The sequence below is a fragment of the Apostichopus japonicus genome, chromosome 13, assembly GCF_037975245.1.
Source record: "Apostichopus japonicus isolate 1M-3 chromosome 13, ASM3797524v1, whole genome shotgun sequence".
Lineage (NCBI taxonomy): Eukaryota > Metazoa > Echinodermata > Holothuroidea > Aspidochirotida > Stichopodidae > Apostichopus > Apostichopus japonicus.
This window is the reverse complement of record NC_092573.1, coordinates 14,871,626-14,895,355: the sequence shown is the minus strand read 5'-3', so window position 1 is coordinate 14,895,355 and position 23,730 is coordinate 14,871,626. Positions and strand designations below refer to the sequence as shown.

Here is a 23,730-nt window from a genome sequence, read left to right as displayed (position 1 = left end):
GACGGAACAAATCAAGCTGGGATCTGATTGGCCCTTTCCAAGAGAATTGCCAACATCTCTGAACAAATTTTCCAAGTTTATTTGAAAATTTTAAACGCCCTCTTCAAATGTTACTGAAACTACTTGAAACACATTCCTTTAAAAATGTGAATTTTTCACCACATTTCATTTCCATATTTCTCTTTTCTTCCGTTTTGGTTTGGACAAAAATGTCTTGCCTCTCGATAACAATATATCACTGGCCGTTCTGGCATGTGAGTGAAAAACCACTTGTTAGTGAAAAGGACAGAATATAAGGTACATCCATGACAGGCACCCAAAAATTTATAAATGACTGCTATTTGATCCGTTGACTCAAGCCATCGTATCCCCTCTCCCCTCCCCCCTCTCCTTTCTTCCGCAAGAAAAGGAAAACACAAACAGAAAAACAAATACAATATAAACTAGTGTCCAATCATAAAAAACATTGAACTTCCGTTAAGACATTCTGTTCGGTTTCGTTCTGGGATCGTTGAAGCTGACCCTACCACCCCCACTCCACCCCTACCCAAAAATTAGACGTTTAGACGTCAAATGTTACAATCTGAGGCACAGACTATAAATTAGGCCTCAGCGTAATAAAGTGCTAATATATAGATAGGGCCTACTGAAATTATTTTGAGTGAAGTTGAATAAGGAGGGAGAGGCGGTGCCGTAAATCCGCAGAAGTGGTATAATTCTTCTCGGACTGAATTCAAACAATGCCCCGACTAAACCATTCCCCCAGAATGGCGGGGGAGAAGGTGGCTTTCTCAATCCGCACCTCCTTTGCGCACGTACATCACTGGCTTTCTTTTTGGCGAATTTCAAATACTTTGTCTAGACTGAACAGTGAGTCAACCTTCCACTCCCGGCCACCCATTTTCTCCCTTCACGAAACTACGAAGCAACGAAACATGAGTCAAAGATGTAAGCATATTGAGTAGGGAAGGTAATTTATACCAAAACTCCCAGAAAACTTTCGATCGTCAACTACGAAATATTAATACACATTTGTTCTATACTTTCAGAAATCCGCTCACATATGTAAAGTCATTAAAAAGGAGCAAATGGAAATGGAGGGCGCCATTTCAATTATGTTTTGTAAAGATAACAATATGCGTTTAGAAGGAAGATAATTTAAGACCTTGACGATGCGTTTCCCTTATTTGGACTAGTACGTCCGGTCTCTAGATTTGTGATTACAAGAGAAGGAGTGGCAGGTAGGACCTTTGCAGCATGAAACCCCTTCCCTTCCCCTCCCTCGCCCCGGAAAAGGCTCTTGACCCACTTGATGGAAAGCTAGGTTCAACCGCCGTGGAAGTTGTAACCAATGGTGACATGAAACCGGAAGTCGAATCGCCTCCATATCCTGACCATTCGTGTCCCATTTGTTGCCATGGTCTAGCGAATCCAAGAGTCTTGTTGCTCAGGGAAATGGATGATGCCATATACAGTAGTTATTTTTAAATTGACGAGCTTCGACTTCAAGGTTTAGAACTTGCCATGTGATATAACAATGCCGTAATCGCCGTATTTATTAGCGAAGCGGAATAAATTAATGGTATACATAACTAATGGTATATAAGATGCCACCGTGAACGTTGCAATGTCCGTGTTTCTCTGTTTGTTATACATTCATCCGTTATTTTTATAGCCAAATCTAGAAGATTTATGTATCAAATCAGTAGGCGTGATTTTCTTACAACGTTCAACGCGGTAATCTACAATAATAATAATATATAAATTTAGACTTCAACATTACTGGAATATTGTAAAAAAATATGTTTCGCGTGTAATTTGCTTCATGATTTTCGTTTCTAAGCATTAATATACGGAGTGTAAACCAGCGATGGTATTTAGTAATTGACGAATTCCATTTATTCATTATTCACTTAGGTATGAACTATTCACCACACACCCACCCACGTTATGCAGTGATGAAAGTCAGGTAATAAGAACGAGGCTCGTGAAATGTATAAAATGAAGCAGACTGTAGCAAAACTGTTTATTAATTAGATTGAATGAAAGGATTCAAATCTGCAGAGAAGGCTTCTGAGAGAGAGAGACTGGGAAGAAGAAGGCAGCTTATTAAAACGGATGGAAGGTAAGCCTAATCGGTTAAGTATAATAAGGTATAGACATAGGGCATTCATTCTGTCAAAGGAGAAAAAGCAAGACGAAGAAGTTAGTTGGATATTTGATCCTTAAGTTATTTTGCCAGAATAGAGTAGGTCTAATTCTCGATTCGATATATTGAAATGTTTGTAAACATATAAATGTAAGTGCAAACTATTGAGCGGTTTTTGTGGTAAACGAATGAACCATAGAGTAAACATCCTATATGTTGAACTTATAGTGAATGGAGGACTTTTGCAACATTAGAAAGTGAAAAGTTCAGTTTTTTTGTCGGTTTCTTCAGGAATAGGTCACTCTGATTAAATTTGGAAATTAATTAGTCAACTCCTTGTTTTCAAACCATTAACGTCTCATGCCGCGCTGATAAATATGGCGTAATGCGAGACATGAGTAGGTTATATTATCATTTATGAAAGTCTGTTGTTATGGTTACAACAAGTGTTTAAATCCGTGTGTTGCGTTGGACTTGATATTAATACAATCCCCATTGTAGATACATGACCGTTTGACTGAAAGACTGTAGATACCCTGATAGTGTAAATAATCTAGTCCAGCAAAATCTAAAATAGGAATGATGACAATATCCATAAGCAGTGCAAATGAATGAAAACAATACATTTAAATATTTGTGGGTTACACAGTAACTGTATTGGAATCAACGCTTAAAGGACGACTTTGACAGGCAAAACATTAATTTTGATATATTGGAGACCATTAAGAGAACACTACTATCAGACCAGGGTTATCGTACACCTACGTACACCACTTTTAATTTAGGAAAAATGCTGAACATTTGAAATACTTCAATTAAAGTGGCTTGAATATACGTTGTCTATTGACTGGAAGATTTAACGTCACTCTATTGTAGAGGAAAGTAAATCTGGTAATTATATAGATGAAAGCTGAATTGGTACGTACCAGTTTGTTCTCTTACAATTGAGAGAGATCCAGAGATATTCTACAACATTGGAAAGTCTAAAACTTTTTCAGGAGTTAGATTAAATTTAGATTTTGTCATCATCGGGTAAAGATTGCTCCAAAGCAATTCGTCGTATCAAAGTATTCAAAGTTTTATTTGTTCTTATGCAGTAATGTAAAGAAGCAATATTGCAGTTGTAACTTTTAATTTTTTTTCTTTTTAAAGGAGAAAGTTTCTCCTAAATAAATACATGGCAAATTGAGAAGTTGAATTTATAAAACTTGTTCTGTGTCATTAGTTGGTTGGAGTATTTTCTCACATTGCATATTTATTTTTGGATAGCTGCAAGGCGAATGTGTCACATTGCCACTTGCTACTTTTGTGGGTGACATCCAGAGACAATCAGATCACTTTCTCAGATGCAATACAAATCTCAGGTTGAAAAACGTAAGTGTTCTAAGACCTCAAAATGACATGTTTGCAATGGTGTACAAAATTGTACAAAATTGTCGAAGGCAAATTGTGTTGAAAATCACCCAAACGTGTCGTGTTGTTAGTGATATGAAGTTAAACTAACATTTTGTTGGTGTTATGTGGATTTTTTGTTTTGTTCAAAAACCATTAATTAACATTTAGACCTGCATGGTGGAGCTGACGTCATCATCAGTTTAGCTTTAAATGAGCACTCAAGAGATTATTATTTTTTTGAAGTGAATACATCTTAAAATGGGGAAAAACTTTGTAAAAAAAAGGACTAAAATTCTTTTTGTCTGACTATGGTACATGAAAAGTTAAAGTTCTGCCTAACTTAGTAATTAAAATATCGCAACGAAATTATCTGAAGTATATACAGATGTCTGGATTAGAACGTAAGGTGGTACCCAATATATATATATATATATATATATATATATATATATATATATATATATATATATATATATATATATATATATATATATATATATATATATATATATATATATATATATATCATGTGTGTTTGATGAATATTCATAGATTAGTAAGAGCATTACTACACTATACAGATCGACACAGAATACAGATTTAAGACATCGAGAAATATTCACTTGCTTTGGAAAACAACAGAGAATATTGACAGATAGGCTACTGGTATTAAAACAAGTTAGATTATTAAAATTACTTATTGGAAAAATGATTATATATCTTAAATATATGCAATATAAAACACGACAGCTTTAAACCGGACTAGTTAATGTCTTGGATTATCGTCATACTTTTTTATTTATTTATTATCCTTGATCTATGGCAACAAATCAAGGATAATAAATACGACATTAGACATTGAACGTATACAAATGAGAGATGTTATTTGTTTTTTACGAGAGACACAATGGGTGATATATCGGTTTACTGGTTCATGTTTATTAGGTCTATATGAGAGATAGTTGATTAGGTCTATAATTCTGTTCCTACTTAGTCAAATCCATGTATCAAAAAAGACTTAGACGAAAGAAAAACTTCAATGCGGGGGTTGCAAATCGATCGACATGAAAGATAAATGTATTAGCACATAACTTTCCAAGTTTTTTTCATGACCGCAGGAACCCTAATCATCAATCTAGTTATAGAGCAGAATATTATAGCAGCAATCTTTTTTTTTTTCATTTCTAACTTTTTTCACGGCTGAAAAGTCACAGAGAAGTTTATGATATGCAAGAATGACAGTTTCAACAGTCTCAGAAAGCAACACTCACTATCGAAACCATCTTCTGTCTGCTAATTACTTGTAAATTACTGCAATGTATGCTGTGAGACTTTGGTTGAGGTAGTTTACAATACTATATGGAACTATAGCTTATACGTTACTTTGATCACAGTTTGCAGTGAGCGTATTAATGCAGTTATTTGCGACCGCCTGGAAGCTTGTAAATAAGTCCCTTACAGATTTACATGCTGACGGGTACTCAATTTTTTTTGGCTAAGATCATGTGTAGTATCTGTTCCCTTTCGAGGGGAATGGTGATGCACACCCAACGATGATCACACAGTCACAGTCCCAATGCAAGGGGACTGGGGGTGAGAGCGGATCAGTCGTTCGGTTAACTGGTTTTCGTGCCCAGGTTCTTTCCTGGGTGACTTTCTTAAAAAGTATTCAACATTTAAAACATAGAAAGCCTTGAAACGAGCATCAACTGCACAATCACCGTACTATTCTGGAGAACAGTAATTCTCTCCACAATTATCTGTGATAGCGCTAACATCACATTCTTCTTTATTTTATAATGCCTGGAGGTAATGTGGCAAGTTTGACCCAACCTGCAAGTGAAAGACAGGAACATGTTATTGTATAAGATGCTAAACCAGAAAGCAAGTATGCACCTAATGGCTTCAATGCCATTACATGTTGATAAACTTTTAATCATAATCTAAGTTGCCATAGTCATTTACAGTAGGCAATTTCACAATATTAAATGACCATGCCATTATATGGACTATTTTGTTTTTGCTTGTTCTTGAAGAAACATGTCATAAGAGCAGCAGAAATCATATATTCACTAAGGCCAGCATTTATACCATAAGTATGACATGAATCAAACTAGTTGAAAATCGTCTCAAAATATGATGAATATTTATGACATTGAATTTATTGATTACATGAGCATGTATCTAACACCAACAAACTCACAACGTCATAACTTTACCCTTCTTGTTTTAATATTTCGTTGACTATAAGTTGTCTTAAACAATATTCAAAAGTACCATATATTACCTCATTGCAACATATGAGTAAGATATGAAATACGGGGAGAGTATTTAAAGACACACACACACAGGCACAAAGAATGTGCAGTAGTCTGTTATTCTTTTCCCATGAGATTACCAGATCATATTTGAAACAAGGATCAAATATTATGATTATTATTCTATGTCCTTGAAATCGGTATACCTGTGACAAAGTAGGTCAACTGTCAAATCAAAAGCTGCATTAATATCAGATGGTTAAAAGTTCACCGATTGAGATCAACTATTGGCATACTGACAGATCACTTAATAGAAACTTCCGTTCGTTCTCCTACTACTGTTACCATGAGAATATCGTGGCGTACTATGGCAGCGGTATACTAGGCCTTTATGATACGATCTTACGGTATATGTTTGCTAACGAGACAGCTATTCGTGATATTCAAAGAATTGCGGAACAAGACCTCACCAATTGAACATTAGATTTCATCAGTAAACGTTAAAGGTCTCCCGTAGTTGAGGAATTCGTACCGTGTACCCTTATAGCAGTGGATCTATTTGTACAGCATGGTGTCCCGGGTTGTTGTTTGTTGACCAATGGGATAAATACCGACCGACCAAACGATCGACCAACCAACCTGGTTTAAAATCATGCAAATTATAATATCTACAGAGATTCACTGGATTTCCAAACCCTTTGAATGTGTTTAGCACACGTCGAGAGCTCACATGGAAGTGTTATTTCCGATATCTACAAGTGCACTGTGCGAGGCTGTTTGGAAGTAAACGGGGCAAAAACAAATCGTCAACAAGTTGTTTTGTATCGCTGTGATGAATCGAATACGAGATGAAGGAGTAAACTTCACTGCAGGACATATATATTGTTATGTATGTATGATAATATAGCCAATACAATCATTCTGTTTGTGAAATGTGGATGGTGATCGGACTGCTGTCCCCAAAGACACTTCTTGATCAGGTAAAGTATATGTTTTTTTTATATATAATATATATATAGTCATTTACGGTAGCATTGGCTAATGGTAGCATCAATATCGTAATATAGTGTGACCTAGGATACTGCGTTTCAAAATGAATAAAAATAATATCTTCAATTAGTTTGTTTTCCTTATAGTTTGATTGAAAGAATATTTTAATTGTTCTAATACCATAATTGCAGTTGTTGTCTTTTTTTTCTTCAAACATTCAATCAAATAAAGGGGTGAGGGTATAAATTGGTTTCTCAGTACTAGCCTATTAAATTGCCTTTTTCATGGATACATTTAAACATCCCAGTCCGGGAAGGCTAAAATCTTAAAAGAAATGAGATAAATATAGAACTATTGTCAATACTGAATTATACCTTAGTTATTTAGTTTAGAGGGTAAATGCATCATGTTTGATTTTTTGTTTGTTTAAGAGCAATATGCTATAGTTATAAATTACGCATAACAAAGGGTCGTTATGTTTATGATAAGACGGTAAATGAAACACTCTGTTGTATGGGCCCTTATATATTTATTTATGCATTCGGAGTGCTAGATGATATCTTGTGATAATACTGCTATAAAAAGTGTCTGGATTCGATGATTTTTGTTATCATCCAATGGATCATTAATTAACTATTCCCTTATGAATATTCATTTCTAAAATAGAGAACTAATGTGTCTGATCCGTTTGTATTTTAGGTAATAATAAGTTAAAAGTTGGAAACACAAGTAGCCGCTATAAGTTGCCAAATGTCTTAAGATTTTTCAAACATTCCAATAATGTATATCGAACTCGGTGCATTTAGGGTTATTCTTATTTTCCTTTGATCAAATGCTGGTCCCCTGCTCCCCATACCACATTTGGTTTACTATATAAGTCACATTAAGTATTAATTACTCAGTAAGGCTAATTGCCTCATGAATGTGTCTTACTTGTGTTGCCCAAATTAGATTCCGTGTTAAGCATATATACATGCTTAAACTACCAATCTAATATTATTCTAAGAACTTATACACTACGGTACCCAATCGGACCTGGCAAGATGCTGGAGCGGATTCGGGGTGGGGAAGGGGGGGGGGGCTCAGAGGGGCCACAGTCTCGGGACCCGCTGTCAATTAGGGGACGCGGGTAAATCTCGAATAAGAAATCATTTATTCTCATTACCAAAATATAAACTTAAGGGGAAAAATGGAAAAGGGCATGACTTGCCCGGGCCAAACCAGGCCCACTACTCCCTTTCAGGCAATAACACTCTTCAAGTAATACCTACTGAAAGAAAGTGCAAATGGTCCTCATATTGGCACTTTTCAGAAGGACTAAAGCAATGTTTAGATCTATTTAGCGTTCGCGCTCATGTAACTTTCTTCATGGTAACCTTCAGCTCTCTGATTTGTCTGCGCATTCTTGCAAAAAGCTGCATTTTGCCTTGATTATTTTTTCACAATCTGGTGATATTACACCCGGAAGTTATGCTATAGGCAACGGTACATGAAACAGCATACAGCAAACTTACTAAAGCAAACACCCCCAATAAAAAACTGGTCAAAAATTAGACCAATACCTACAGAAACATATATACATATATGCGTCCATCCCATGTAGAATATGACATAGTTTTGTCCAACAAACCGGAAATCACGACATTTTAAGTAACATACAAAATCGTGAAATTAGGCAAATTCTTGCGCAAGATTGGTGAAATGCACATAATGCGGACCCAGTGTTGGATACAAATATTTGCCCATGCAATTGCAGTTTTAGAGTACTTTTTTAGGCCATAAAAATGCCCAAGTTTGGTTTGCAGAATGATAAACATATACCATGAATTTTGTGAGGCGCAGCATACCATTTTCATGAGAAGATATTCAATGATGATGTATGAATGTGGTATGACTTGCATGATCGGAAACGATCCTAAAGTTATGCAAAATCAACGAAAAATATTTATGGGTGTTTTTGAGGTTAAGAACCTTCAGACTGCAGAAAATTACTTTATAATACTTCTGCCAAGTTATGAGTGGGTGAAAGTTTTGGGGTTTAAACTCCATAACCTTGGTAACAGCAAATCATGTCAATATAGGTTATCCGTGCACCACCTACAACTGTCAATTCGGGTTAACCGATGCTTCACAGATAACTGTAATATTTCGGCTGATGTATGATAGGTCGAAAATGGTAAATGTCCGAATTTTGGGGTCATTACTGATATCTCTTTCTTGATAAGTAGCTTTTAAAACTTGAAAATGAATCTCACTGAGTATGAATCTGTTTGAAAAGGAAATCACAATTTGCTATACATTATATTTATCTCCTGAGTATAGGCGTATACAGAATTGTAGATATTAAGAGTCTCTCTGTAAAGTCATTAATTTCCGTTTCTCCATTCTATAGATCCTGATGTTTCTTGACAGTTGTAGTTCATTTGTCATTGTTGAGTTCTTAGAATTTTATATATGATAACTATACGATGTAAACAAATCTTTCCCTACCCACCCTCTCATCCCACCAGCCCCTCCCCCATCTTTGTAGGTTACCGCTGTCCGACACAACCCATCGCGGCCTGCTACCCTGTTTCCGTTGAATGCCTTTTCTAGGTCTTGTTGGCTCGAGTTCCTTCCTGTAAAGGACTTTCCGTGTTGTGTATGTTGTATGTTCATTTTGTCAGTATCTTCCCCCACCATAAACCCTCCTCCCCACCACACCCCCTCCCCACCACATACCCCCTCCCTTTCTTATATCTAATAGCAGTATCTATAGGGACATTGTATTATCGGTTTGACTATTGGTACATTTTGGAAACATATACTCTCCTACATGATGCATTTTGTATATTCACGGTGTTCGAAATTAACATTCTAACATTGGAATGATATTAGGAAATATACACATAAAAGTGTATGCTTATTTGAAGCTAAGGTTAATACTAATCTATTTTGAAATATTTATTGAAATGTTGAATTTATAATATCTATTTTTTTGTTTTTATGTGTATGAAGCGCTCCAAGCAATTGTACAACTTCTGTGTTGGAAACTGAACCGGTTACACACGTGAAAAGTACAAACAATCACAAACGGGTCGCCGTGGTGACTCATCATTTCATTTCAACCATTAAATTTGAAATGACCCTTAAATAAATAAAACACCCAAACAAATGGAAAACAAACTGACGGGTGAAAACATCTCGAGATGAGGCCTTCTAAATGATGTTTTATCATCTTATAGAAGGAACTCGGCGCTTGCTTTCAAAAAGATTGAATTTTATTATTTTAAGAAACGGACTTATTAAAAGGAAGTACAATCTAGGAGCTCAAACACAGTCAGCTCAAACACAATCAAAAGAGCATTGAAATTGAATAAAGAGAGGGCGAGGCCATGAACTTTGAACAAGAGATTTCCTTAGTCAGTATTGGATTTGTATATTCGGAATGGGGGAAGGGAATAGGGCAGAAGGACCGGGGTGGAAGGAGTGGATAGGTGTGTTGAATGAAGGAATTTCAGATTGTAGCTACTTCATACAATCATTTATGTCAATGCGGGGTATGACGATCTTTATTTAATCACGTTTGGTTTTCATTTGATAATTATGTTTTCAAAGCTTTCAAAGCCTTGTTTTCAAAGTGTTCCAAAGTAGTAAGGGGGGGGGGAGAGAACATGGAAGGGAAGGTGAAGGGCTGGAAGGGGAGGTAAAGGGCTGGAAGAGGAGGTGAAGGGAAGGGGAAGTGAAGGGCTGGAAGGGGAGGTGAAGGTGAAAGGGTAGAAGGGGAGGTGAAGGGAGGGGAAATGGTGATCGAGTTCTATTCTGTAGACGACCAGTTCTACTGTACGTCTAACGTCTAACTAAAATAATTTCTTTTTTGGGGGGAATGCTTAAAGATTGCCTTACCTTTATATATCATAGTTGCTTGGTAGGGTACCTTAACATGTTGCGTCTTTCCGTATGAATACAGTTTTATGAGTAACACGGTGTATATTTGTGTGTGTTATGGTAGCGGTATGTGAGTCACTGCCCGACACGGTATCGGTGACTGTACAAAGAAAATAAAAAAATAAAAAATAAAATAAATAAATAAATGACTATGTTAGAATGTGGGTTAGTATTTACTCCTCTGTCCCCGTGCATGGAACATCATATGGTGTAACGCAATACCATTTTCACTATATGGTGTAACACAATACAAGGTTTATTATATGGTGGAACACAATACAATGTTCATGATATGGTGCAACACAATACCATGTGTACTATATGGTGTAACACAATACAATGTTCACTATATGGTGTAACACAGTACAATGTTCACTATATGGTGGAACACAATACAATGTTCATGATATGGTGTAATATAATACAATGTTCACTATATGGTGGAACACAATACCATGCTCACTATATGGTGGAACACAATACCATGCTCACTATATGGTGGAACACAATACAATGCTCATTATATGGTGGAACACAATACAATGTTCACTATATGGTGGAACGAACATGTGATGGAACAGTATATGGTGTATTACGTTACGGTACTTTTTACGTTACGTCATTTGTGTTATTCTTCAAACGCGTTAAAATGAATCAGATCGACTAAAACATTTATTCAAAATAATGCACAAGATATATCAGAAGAACTGATCATGTAATAAAACAAACTGTATACTTACAATAGTTTCATGTAAGTACGTGACTATGGGTAACAAACTCTAGGGGTAATAACTACAAGGTAAACGTTGTGATGTGATGTACAAATTTGAACTGCAGTTGCCTTTTTATTCCCAATGGCAAACGGTCTGGTTCCCTCAAGCATTCACTGGTTACTTAGTGTCTTTGAAAATGTGGTGAGCCGTGAGAGAAGTGAAAACTAGACCAATGAAACATTACGAACAGATGGTAGGTCGAGCAATTATAACGGGGTCGTCCACCCGTCCCATCTTCTCTCTTCTGAGTGACACGACAATAGGACGATGCGAATACCATTGACAACCCTCGATTTTTTTTTATCTGCGATATGCGAGTACTGAATCTGTTGGGTATAAGTAGAAAGAATACATTTATCTTGTCGCATGGGTATTTGTACGCCATTGTACTTTTGAAGTTCCTTGTATTGTAATGATGAGGTTGATTGTGTTTCAACCAGGCTTCCTCGCTAACATGCCTCCTCACAACCTTAGTACCCTATCTTTACAGTATCTAGAATTTTTGTTACATTAATTAGCAACGTACAGCCTTAGTGACCGGTGACTAATTCCGGTCAACTGGTCTACTTATTTATTATACCATTAAAAGTGCCTACACACGAAATTATAAACTATAAATGGACAATATTGGTGGGGTGACTGAAGTTTATAGGTGGACATAGATTGATGGGAATAAAGGACTTGGATGTAGGGAGAGGAGGGAGGGATATTAGTACAAAACGAGGAATACGAGAGGGGGAGAAGGGGTGGGTTATTGTAAAAGAGGATACATTCAAGGCGTGTAGATATACAATTGAAGTACCCATAAGTGTATGGATGGATCTTTTGATGGGGAAAAAGAAATGGATGGATGAGGGTACAGGGATGTTAGGGAGGAAGGAGAAGAGGTAAAGGAGAGGAGAGGACAAGAGAAGCGGTGTGGGGTATTGTTTGTAGATGAAATGAAGAAGCCTATAGAAGTACAGTTGGCCATCTGTCACAAGTCTTGTTACTATAGGTATAGTGCGGTACACGTTAGGACTGTTTACAAAGAAAGAGTGAGACAACGAGAGAGAGAGAGCGAGGGCGGGGGGGGGGGGGTTGTAGAGGGGGCGAGATCTTCTTAACTTGTGATAGAGACATCTTAAAGATTCTACTCGGTTCGTCGTATCCTGATTCCTAGTTTTGGCTCTAAACTGAAGAGGTGGATATCGTGATGTGTAGCGTTGGCTTCATATAACGCGTAGTCATAGATTGTGACTGATCTAGTAACCTGGCAAAGCCATTATCTGTTTTAATAGTCAGACGGTATAACATATAGAGTTGATAAAACCCCAGGAAACTGAGCGAGGTACGAAAGTGGAAGTTAGCTGGCAACAATTTATTTACCGTTCTTTTAACTACCACATCATTTAAAGATCAAAACACATTTTCCTTCTGTCACAGGGTATCGATACAGTATATATGCATTTTTTAAATTGAAAAGATATGACTCTTTAGTGGTTGAGCAGTCATATATGAGGAGGCCAATTGCATTATATAGAAGACTTAGACTTAACAGTTGCATAGAAACTTGCCTTAATATGATATTCTTGGTTAAGCTGGTTGCGTAAACGGGATAATATGACAGTTTGCTAATAAATACGCGTCAAAAGAAACTACTAGGGTAGTTAATGATGTCACAGGCACGCAACCACGTATATGGGAGACTTGGGCCTCAGAATACAACCAGTGTGCTCAGACTTCCCGCCCCTCCTCGCCCCTCCCCCACTGTCAGACAGACTATTACGAAAAATCCTAGTGTACAGAACATAAATATATCACATGCATATGTGGTGCAACCTACAGTCAAAATTTCTTCAACATTGTTTCAAAAGTTGCAAAATATTTAGCATCATTTTGCATGTAAGCACCATCCATTTGACCAAACAATGGAAGGACCACTCCTCCCCTTAAATCCCTCCACTGCCCCTGGAAGACATAAGATCTTACCCCACCCCCTCCCAACCCATCCCAGTAGAAAAATGATGGTTGCGACCCTGAATGTCACAACAGACGTTGCTTGAGAAAGAAATAGGTATGGCTTTTCATAGTAAATATAACCAGTGAGCATTAAACTATCACACTTTAATATTGTGAGACATCTAGCCTAGTTTACATTGAATCTAAGAATTAGGGCGGGAGTCATCAGGTAGTGTCGTCAACCTTTGCAGAGCTATGGTTATAGCTAAACAGGCTAATCGTTTATTCTGAACGAAAACAGGAAAACTCCACAGACGTTGCCGTAAAGAACGAGAGCCCGATGAAAAGTAAGCAGGATATGATTTTAAAATGGCAACCATGCAGCTATTTTAAAAATAACGTAGGCATAAATGATGTCTCTTAGTGTCACAGAGGTTAACGCAACCCACAGTATGGTTATTATTATCATTATTATTATTATTGATTCCCTAATAACAACAATATGATGGCACTTTAGGCAATTAAGTGCTACGATAGAGTGCGGTTGGGGTCATTAATTTTCATATGAAACAGTTTGCAACAGTTTTGTCAAGAGGTGATGATTTATAAAATGTTTATACATATTTTTCACTAGTGTAAAGAAGAGGTTTGCTTACGGCAAAGCCATTGAGATATGTCACCACATGTTTTTTCTTCCTTGTTTTATAGCGTTATAAGACCCTTTAGAATAAGTGATACTGCATTATTCATTTTGAAAAGAACTTTTGAATTTTACTTTTGGATGAAGTCCCATGTTTTTTTTAAATTTCTGACAGTAAGGAACAAATATAACGATTGTCATATGTTTGCCATGAGTAAGAGAAAGTTGGCATAAAATGGCGTATTCAGAAGTTTTGTAGGCATGTATACTATCATCCGAGTACTGATGTACTTCCGAGTACATGAATTTCCTACTGTCAAGTACCATGTGTCCTAGTACAACATTTTAGAATCCGACTTCCAAGTCCGAGAACTTTTTCATCCGCGTACTTTTCGAGTGCTTTTGATTTATTAAATAAGCAAGAAACATCAAGTCAAGCAAATAATATAGGAATATATTGATTATATATTGAATATATTGAATGTGATCATAATCCTCGTTTTTGCATGAGCCTAACGCCCTCCCACCTTAGTATTCAACGTTGGGGTCGAGATTATTTCAAAAATGGCAAACTATAAGCACACGATATTCATATAAAACTTTCTTAATGGGGAGGGGGTGACCTACCCCACCCATCCCCACTAGGCCATATAACATCCGCCACGGCAGGGTCGCCAAGATGATGAACGGGGAAATTGAGTTCAATCAAGATAACAAAGTTTGAATACCAGGGGTCTAACGTATATTGTGAATGCTGTTTAAGAAGTTATCCGTAAATCAGGGGGAAATGAAAACCAGTGAAAGCGGTGTTTAATATATAAGTCGCCATGCACGCCAAGTCCCTCTGGATGGCTTAAGGTGTAATCTAAATATGTAACTTAAATGTTAGTAAAATTGTGACGTAATAAATTGATATACCATATCAAAGCTTGTAGTTCTATCGACTGTAGCCTACTCCAGAGATATACCGTCATGCCCCGTCAACATTTAAATTGTTTTCTTTTGTTAAATAACCGCTATTTTTTCTCTTTTAGTCTGAGTAAACCGTAAATACGAGAAATGTACTTCCACCGGAACAAGGGGTTCCATTTTCGAATCCGCTTTTCGAAATTCCATATTTAGTACCGGTAGCTTACTCATTCAGGTACTGGTGTAATTATAATCATCAAGTAATATCATATTCTCGTTGTTTTTTATTATTTTTATTTTTTACCACAAACAAAGGTCTTTGCCTTTTACCCTGTCTACTATGAAACAAAACACGATGAATAAGCTTTAAATATAGGAACTACCAGATGGATTACATGGTGTATAACCGCGATATTAGGAAAAACATACTATGTATGCTACACAATGTCTAAAAATATACTACTAGGCTTTTAGCATAAATAACAAATGTATGGTTAAAGTTGAATGACCTTGAGTAGTAGATGATTCCCCCTCCCCCTCCCCCGCAACCCCTCCCCTCCTTACCTAGAATTTTCCTTTTAAGGTCGAGTATAGTAGTATGCCAAGAGTACAGCAAATTCAACACCAAATGATCACACGTGTTTGAACATGATATGACGTCATCTACAGAACACTAGTCATGTCCAAATATGGTTTGAAGAATGTGTTTGTGAGTAAAGTGAAAACTCTTTTTAGTGCATTTCAATTGTAAAAAAAAGATGCTCTGTACATTTTACGGTCATTTAATTAACTTCACGAACGATCCTTCTTGCTGAACGAGAGCATGTTGGAGGACGAGGAGGGGATGGTGGAAGAGGGGGAGGGGAGGGCGGGGGCGGGGGGGTCAAAAGCTCTGCAAAGCTCCATGATTTCTGACATGAGTTCTATGTCGTTTTAAAGCCACTATTTTGAGGTGTTAAAACCTTGCAGCAGAGAGCTATAAAGTCAAGAAAGTCACTCTAAATATAGAGTAAGAAATATTTGTAAAGATGTTTAGAGTGGTTCCACCCAGATCTGTATACCTGATTCATCTCAGGCCCCGAGTTAGATATGATTTTAGAATGAATACTCACAGTTTATAGAGTACAGTTAAAGAAAGGAAACAGTTTCTTGGATCAAGTGTCATATATATAGACATAAATTGTTCAAATATAGTATGACGACATCACTCAGTTCCGGTAGCTTCATATTAGAACTTATAACCCTGTGTAGACTTTTTTTGACGTCACAGTGATAGACAATACCAATGTCAATCAAATGTAACTCGTGAGGACGTTTTAATATTTGACAATGGAGAGAGTTGGTATAAATACAACCGCAGGAACACCCTTTTGACGTCACACATTACACAAACTTTTTGCCACCATGGACTAAACTTGTTGACTTTTCTTATTTCGAAATGCTGTTAACAAACAAATAGACGGACCAAGAATCTAGCATGATGGTATTAGAAGTAGATGAGGAGAAAGTTAAAGCGTGGGTAGCAGACCCACGTATAATTGCATATTTAGAGTATAAGTAAAGTAGACTGCACTCTGAACGTTATTTTAGGGCGCCCCCGGATTACACCTCCTCGTCATTACCAATTTCCTATATACTCCCCTGCTGAATATCCCGTTTCAAGTAGATAGGAAGTGGACAGGCTTTCTTGCTTTGAGATTAAATGTGCTGAAATTTCTTTGAAATAATATATTGTTGTGTATAAAAGGCCGATATAAGCAAAGGGTGTCTACAACTTGTAATGCAGTATTAGAAATACTTTTGAAACAACCAGGTCGGGAATACCAAATAAAAGGTAATTTATTTTTTAAGCATCTCATAAACGTTGTAGGCTTAACTATAATTATCATATACGTACAATGTCTATTTTTAACACCGAATATATATATATATATATATTAAAACACTATTTTTAGATTAAAATATCATTTCTCAATGAAAGTTTTTTTTTTTTTAAGTAAAATGTTTTCTCATTATACTGTGATCCTCTGCAGATATTTAATAGCAATTGCATACGTTTGATATTTATGACTATTTTGTTTCTCAAAGTGCAACTGGCTTAAATAAATGTCACTTAAACTATTATTTACACTAATAAATGCAAGAAAGCAATATAACGTGCCAATCTTCTCAGGATTATTTCCAAATTTGGCTTATTTTAGACTTAAGCCAACCTATAATGGGGAGTAATTTTTGCATCTCTCTCAACTTATAGTACACGTTATCACGTTCAGCTTTGTGTGAAATTGCTTTTCAATCAGTCAATGATTGAACATCTTTAAAAATACAATAAGACGATTGACGAGCCCAGGATAACGGGGCAAGAAATAGAACAGAAATTAAACGTTATCTCACGAAAAAAATGAATAATTTAATAGTTTCATGGAAAGAAAGATTTAAAATATATAAATGGTATTTGTCGCTAGTCTGCTAGATTTATACGAAGTTAAATGGGCGTATTATTACACTGATGATACATTGGATAACGGAAGGAAGCGATTTACAACACACTTGTTATAAAGAAGCGATTACTAGCACAATATACAAAAGAGAATTTTTTTTTTTTTGGAATAATACAAATAAGTCATGTATATTATTATATAGAAGCACGTGACCAACGATTTGGTTCACTAAAGCCATGTAATAAAACACAACTTTGAAACTAGTGATTTGTTGTTGTATATGAAACTAACTTGATAGGGGTAGATTTATCTGTTTATTTGTTTGTTATGTTGCCCTTTTGTTTCACTTACTTCCTGAGCCCAACTTAGCTATTTCAAAAAACAAAATTGTTTTATTGGTTTCAGATATCCTTAATTGGAAGCACTTGTTAAATTTCTTTGGGTTTATTTCTGAAGCCCTACTTATCTATTTAAAAAAAGGGTTTATTGGAATAAGTATCCTTAATTGGAAACAATTGTTAAATTTCTTTGGGTTTTGACACCTCTGGCAAACATTAGTTATGGTGTCAAATTATATTTTACATTAATTTTGTATCGAGTATATGTTGTATAATTTAAATGATACATTGCAGCTTTCCTGTTCTTATACGTGTAATTAACAATACGACAATTTGGGTATATTAGTACCGCAGAGTTTGAAGAACTCACAGTTACAAATGAATTTATATATATATATATATATATATATATATATATATATATACATATATATATATATTTATATATATATATATTTATATTCATTTGTATATTCATATATATATATATATATATATATATATATATATATATATATATATATATATACATACATACATACATACACACATACATACATATATATAAATATACATATATATATATATATATATTGGTAAATATATATATATATATATATATATATATATATATATTGATATATATATATTGATATATATATATATATATATAGATATTTATACACCCGGTATATGACTATACCATTGATCTAAGTACTGGCTGTACGTATCTTACAGGGGAGGGTAGATACTCGGTAAGAGCTCCCTGGTTGCTATCCCATAGAGTAGATCTTTTCTTGTATCGGCCTGTTTGGGTTAAATAGAGAAAGTCCCACACATCTGTTAGCAATGCCATCTGGAGGCATTGTACTATAGATGGGTTGTACAGCTATCATTAGCCACCTTTAAGCCACGGGAGACGTGAAAATAAAAATAAACAGAGTTGAATAAAGCTACTCCTCTTGACGTAAAATGCCGATGATAGAAATCGGGGATGTTTTTCTCAACTTAATATGTAAGATGCCTTAACGCGCAAGTAGGGAGCCGTAAACCTTGTTTTGAGATATTCAATCACGAACCGATTTTATCAAATGTATTCCACTTCCAATTTTATCGACCTGATATTTTTTGCTAACGTTTGATAGGAGTATTTTTTTTTCTTCTAATGTTACCGAAACTTCTAGATAATGCTTGTTTTTAAGTTTAACAGTTCATGCACTATTTTCAAAGATAAGGCATTTACCAAGCGGTCCTGGTATAATGTGGAGGGGTTAGTACAACAGCATGGTTTCCTGGACTGAGTGTGCGGAGTCCAAGTTACTGGAGTAGTAACTTAAAATCTAATTTTCTTCTCTCTTTTGTTCACACCTTTCACACAGATATAAATTCCAATGCAACAGTTTGACGTGGAACGTACACCTTTGATTATGGCAGGATCCCTAATCTACCTCGCAATTTTCATCACAATTACGTCATCTGTGACATCACATCCCGCTGAAACAGCATCGAGGGGACATGGGAGAACAGGAGGACGGACTGAAAATAGAAATGTTGGAGAGAGGGGTCGTGATTCAGGGACGCCATTGGTAGAAATCATCACAGAAAAGACTGTAACTAATCACGACTCTACCTCTTCGTCAGCCGATGAAATATTATCAACCGGTGGTCCGGTGCCAAAGGTAACGTGGCAAAGTCAATCAGGGTCAACAAATGTAATAATGAGAAATATTAAAACAAGACTGAGGACAGATGGCTTTCAAAGTAGTAAAAACGCTGAAGATCCAATTAGCAGCGCAGGAACATTCCCAACTGATAGTGAACAAATTACCACGCGTAGTAATGCTGACAATATTCTCGGTAGGAGGACGAATCAGCTATTTCCAGTAAGCCCGGGACCAATCGACGTAGCAATTGACAATATTCGAGGGGGTCAGGTACAATTAGAAGCTCATTTTGAAATGGAGAATATAAGTCCGCCTGTGAACAGGCACAGACCCAATTGTTCGCCACAGATGTGTGAAGATATTCTTAGCCAAATGAATACAGGACGGACGAGGAAACGCCCTCCGCCAGTTCCACTCAAAAACAAAAGTTGGCAACAAATCGAGAAAAGCCGCCACGTGATTGTGCAATACAACAGACAATTGTATGACCCCATGATTTCTTCTGAGGGCGCTCTACCTCCTTTGCCAACAAACCAATCAATTGTCAATTTAACTGGGGAAGAAGACGTCGAGGTGATGCAGAACTTTGGATCATTCTTTCATGATTTTGAAGAGGTTCCTCCAACTGATCAAAACTTCAGAAGGAATGGCGGACGGGTCAGACAGCGCTCGAAACGTGGAAGTCATGTTTACGTTTGTTCTCACGAGAGAACCTGGGAACAAATTATGTTAGCATTCAGCGCTGATAATGGATTAGTTCAATTATATCAGGTGAGTACTTTGTAATTGCCACACTATAAGTGAGACACTAATTGTGCCCCTTATAGTTATTAAACTATTTACTCTATTTTGTGGCTGCAAGTTCCGCTACACCCCCCTTTTTTGTACTACAACCCCCCCCCCCCCCCCACACACACACCTATACACGTCGTCCACTTCATTGGTGTTCCTGGCCTTTAAGCATTCTGCTCAGTGTACTTCTATCCATTAGAAGTGAACCACATAATATCAACAAATAATAATATCAGTCTTTTGACGACGGATACTTGCACATGTTCATGCTTTAGTTTATGAAGCATATTTATTATTGCAAAAAAATTGATACTATCTGTTACAGCATGTAATATGTGATGGCCCTTTATGAAGCATATTTATTATCGCAAGAAATCGATACTATCTGTAACAGCATGTAATATGTGATGGCCCTTTATGAAGCATATTTATTATCGCAAGAAATCGATACTATCCGTTACATCCTGTACTATGTGATGGCCCTTCAGGAAGCATATTTGATATCGCAAGTAATCGATACTGTCTCTTACAGCTTTCATTATGCGATGGCCCTTTATGAAGCATATTAATTATCGCAAGAAACACCCGTTTTTAGCCTTGACAATTTGCACTAAAATAACCATTACAATATTTCATAGCCTTTGTAATATTCTTACATAACGTCATCGAATACTTCTCGCATACTCTCACAAAAACAATAATGCGATTATAGCTCTAACGGGTTAATAGCTATAATATTCCCTTCCTTCTATTCTCTTCTGTCCTCACCTCTGTTCTTCTCTCACCTTCCCTCCTCTTCTCACCTCTCCCCTATCTTTTCCTCGCATACTCTCTCCTCTCCCTGGCCCGCCCTACTCAAGTCGTCTGCTGGTATGTCCTCATCGCTCCTCTTCTCGCCCTTCACTTACCTCCTCCTCGCCTACTCCTCTTCTCACATCTCCCCATACCTTCTCCTCGCATACGCTCTCCCCATCCTGCCCCCGCCCTACTCAAGTCGTTTACTCTTCTGTCTTCACCTCCATCCCACCCCTCCCCTTCCCGTCTCTTCACTTCCCTCTCCTCTCCTCCCCAACTCTTCTCACCTCTCCCCTACTTCCTCCTCGCTTACAGTTCCCTCACCCTGAGCACATACTCAGACTAAAACAAAATTCATCTATATTAGTTTCTCGTCAATAGTATCTTGTTTTCTTTTCTTTGTTTTCAGACTGAAGAGTTACAACAATTTGTTTTGACAAATAGATGCGACGAGCCTCGTTCCTCCGTAGTACCACATGTTATCTGTGTGAATGAAATAAGTACTGTTAATGTTGTGGTCGTTAATTTTGAAACGGGTGTCATAGAACCAACGTTTATTCATGTAGAGACCTGCCGAGCTAAATATGTCAACTGAAGCATGCTCCTTTCATCCAAGGAAGTTCCATCTGAGAAAAGTACTCAATAAATAAAGAAGCTATTCAGAGGCAAGTTTAATCCGACGTAACAGGTTAAACTGCTGAAGACAGCTCGCCCGACGTGAAGACTATCAACACACGCCTTACACGTGACTTGTTTTGGCGTTGTTCATTACGTTGAAAAGTTAACGTGAAAAAGCAGAAACTGTCCAGTCGATTACTGCACCGAAGTCTTAATGGTCACGTCTATAAACCTGTTGTTATCGCAATGTGATCGCTTCTCGGCCTTTTGGCACACTGTCACAGTCCCGATGCAAGGGGACTGGGGTTGAGAGCGGATCAGTCGTTCGATAGTTTGGTTTTCGTGCCCATGTTCTTTCCTGGGCGACTTTTTCTTAAAAAAAGTATGTGATTCTTGTTGTACAGGATTCCATCGAAACGTGACGTGTAAATTGGTCAGAGTGACGTGGACTAAAGATCATTGAAATAAAAATGGTCTCGTGAGGGTGAAGACGAAAACGATGAGTGAACCTTTAAACAGATTTTGGAAATTTAAGTTTGAAGAATATTGTATGGTGAGGTAAAGCAATACCATAGATCATATAGAATATGGTGATGGTAAATGCAGGCAGAGTTCAAACGAATTACGAAGACGAAAATGAGCACTACGACAAATGGCACTAATGAGACGATACAACCAGAAGCAACAACAACAAAATAAATCACCTCAAAAATGACAATAAATACCAACAGAGAGAAAACGACAATGACGAAAACTATAACAATAACATTAAGAATAATAATAATAACGAAGTCTACAACAACGACGACTACGACACTAATGACGATAATAACAACACTTGACGACTACGAAAAAAGCATGGAAACGACAAACAAGACGAGAGGATCGCAAATCGACAACGAACATCAAAATCACGACTTGTCGTGGAAAACGAGAAAATGAGAGCGTTAACTATTACGACGACAATAATAACAGTAACGACTACAAGAATACACGTGACGACGACAAAAACAATAACAACAACAGGAATAACAACAACCTTAACAAAGGAATAGAAAGAAAAACTACAGCAGCAATCAAAACAAGAAAATGACAACGGTGGCGATGTTGAGGCTGACGACAATAACGACAGTAACGACGACGTCGACGTCGACGACGTCGACGTCGACGACGTAATACGTCGACGACGACGTCAACGTAGTAATAACGACGACGACAACAGCATGGACGTCGACAACGCAGTCGGCAATGCGAAAGATTATGAGTAGATATAGTCAAGCATTTCCCGCTCTATGACAACACGTAGGGCATTCATATATTGCTGAGAAGAAAGAGGCAAAATACGTTATACCATTCTTTGGAATCTGTCATTGAATTATAATCGTTGAGGCTGAAAACCTTGGTAGCAGAACACAATAGGTTTCAACGGACAAGTTTTTTTTTTTACCATTCTTATATTTATTTCATTTGCAAACAGTACTATATGTAAATTCACGCTTTTTTTAAAGGATAAATGTTCAACTTAAAATGAAGTAAAATAAAGTAATATGATAAATATTATAAAAAAAACCGTTTTAACCGATAATTTATATACCCTTATGGGTATTTGACCTATATCTTTGACAAGGGAAGTAAGCCTTTTCCTGTAAACTATCTATAGAGAAACTCGTGCGGTCAGAGACTTGCATTGGTTGGTGTCCATGAAGGAAATATAACAGTTTGAGTTAATATCATCTGGAATATATATATATATATATATATATATATATATATATATATATATATATATATATATATATATATAACAATAATAGCATAAGCTGTAATGTGGCAGGTAAGAAAGTGAAAAGATTTTCGAATTGTATTTCAATTCTGGTGGTGTACTATATACTCTCTATAAAGATGTAGCATTATTTTGGTCTGTGACCGGCGTTCAATCATATTACATTATATGACATTGCTACGTCATAAATTCATAATCGCAGGGATCACAAAATAGAAAAACAAGTGTTGTCTTCACACCTTTTGCAAATTTCACATATGGTTATTTTTTTATGATGTGTGTATCAATTAAAATTATATCGAATTATCAATGTAATG

General features: G+C 36.6%; 1 protein-coding gene across 3 annotated transcripts; it reads left to right on the top strand.

Annotated features, from left to right (window-relative positions):
* The first annotated feature begins 1,987 nt into the window (after positions 1–1,987).
* On the top strand, positions 1,988–22,694 carry LOC139978503 (uncharacterized). 3 transcript variants are annotated; one of them, XM_071988789.1, is made up of 3 exons: positions 1,988–2,125; positions 19,141–20,196; positions 21,422–22,694. In XM_071988789.1, the coding sequence occupies exons 2-3, from the start codon at positions 19,153–19,155 to the stop codon at positions 21,605–21,607; spliced, it is 1,230 nt and encodes a 409-aa protein (XP_071844890.1). In that variant the 5' UTR covers positions 1,988–2,125; positions 19,141–19,152; the 3' UTR covers positions 21,608–22,694. The 3 variants fall into 3 exon arrangements, with proteins under 3 accessions (XP_071844890.1, XP_071844889.1, XP_071844888.1); XM_071988788.1 differs by lacking the exon at positions 1,988–2,125 and adding an exon at positions 6,146–6,782; XM_071988787.1 differs by lacking the exon at positions 1,988–2,125 and adding an exon at positions 16,415–16,816.
* The last annotated feature ends 1,036 nt before the right edge of the window (positions 22,695–23,730 follow it).

Excerpts from the sequence above, each read along its gene's own strand:
- LOC139978503 (XM_071988789.1), top strand. The coding sequence starts at position 19,153 with ATGCAACAGTTTGACGTGGAACGTACACCTTTGATTATGGCAGGATCC. Across the intron at positions 20,197-21,421 it reads GATTAGTTCAATTATATCAG|ACTGAAGAGTTACAACAATT; the intron begins GTGAGTACTTTG and ends CTTTGTTTTCAG.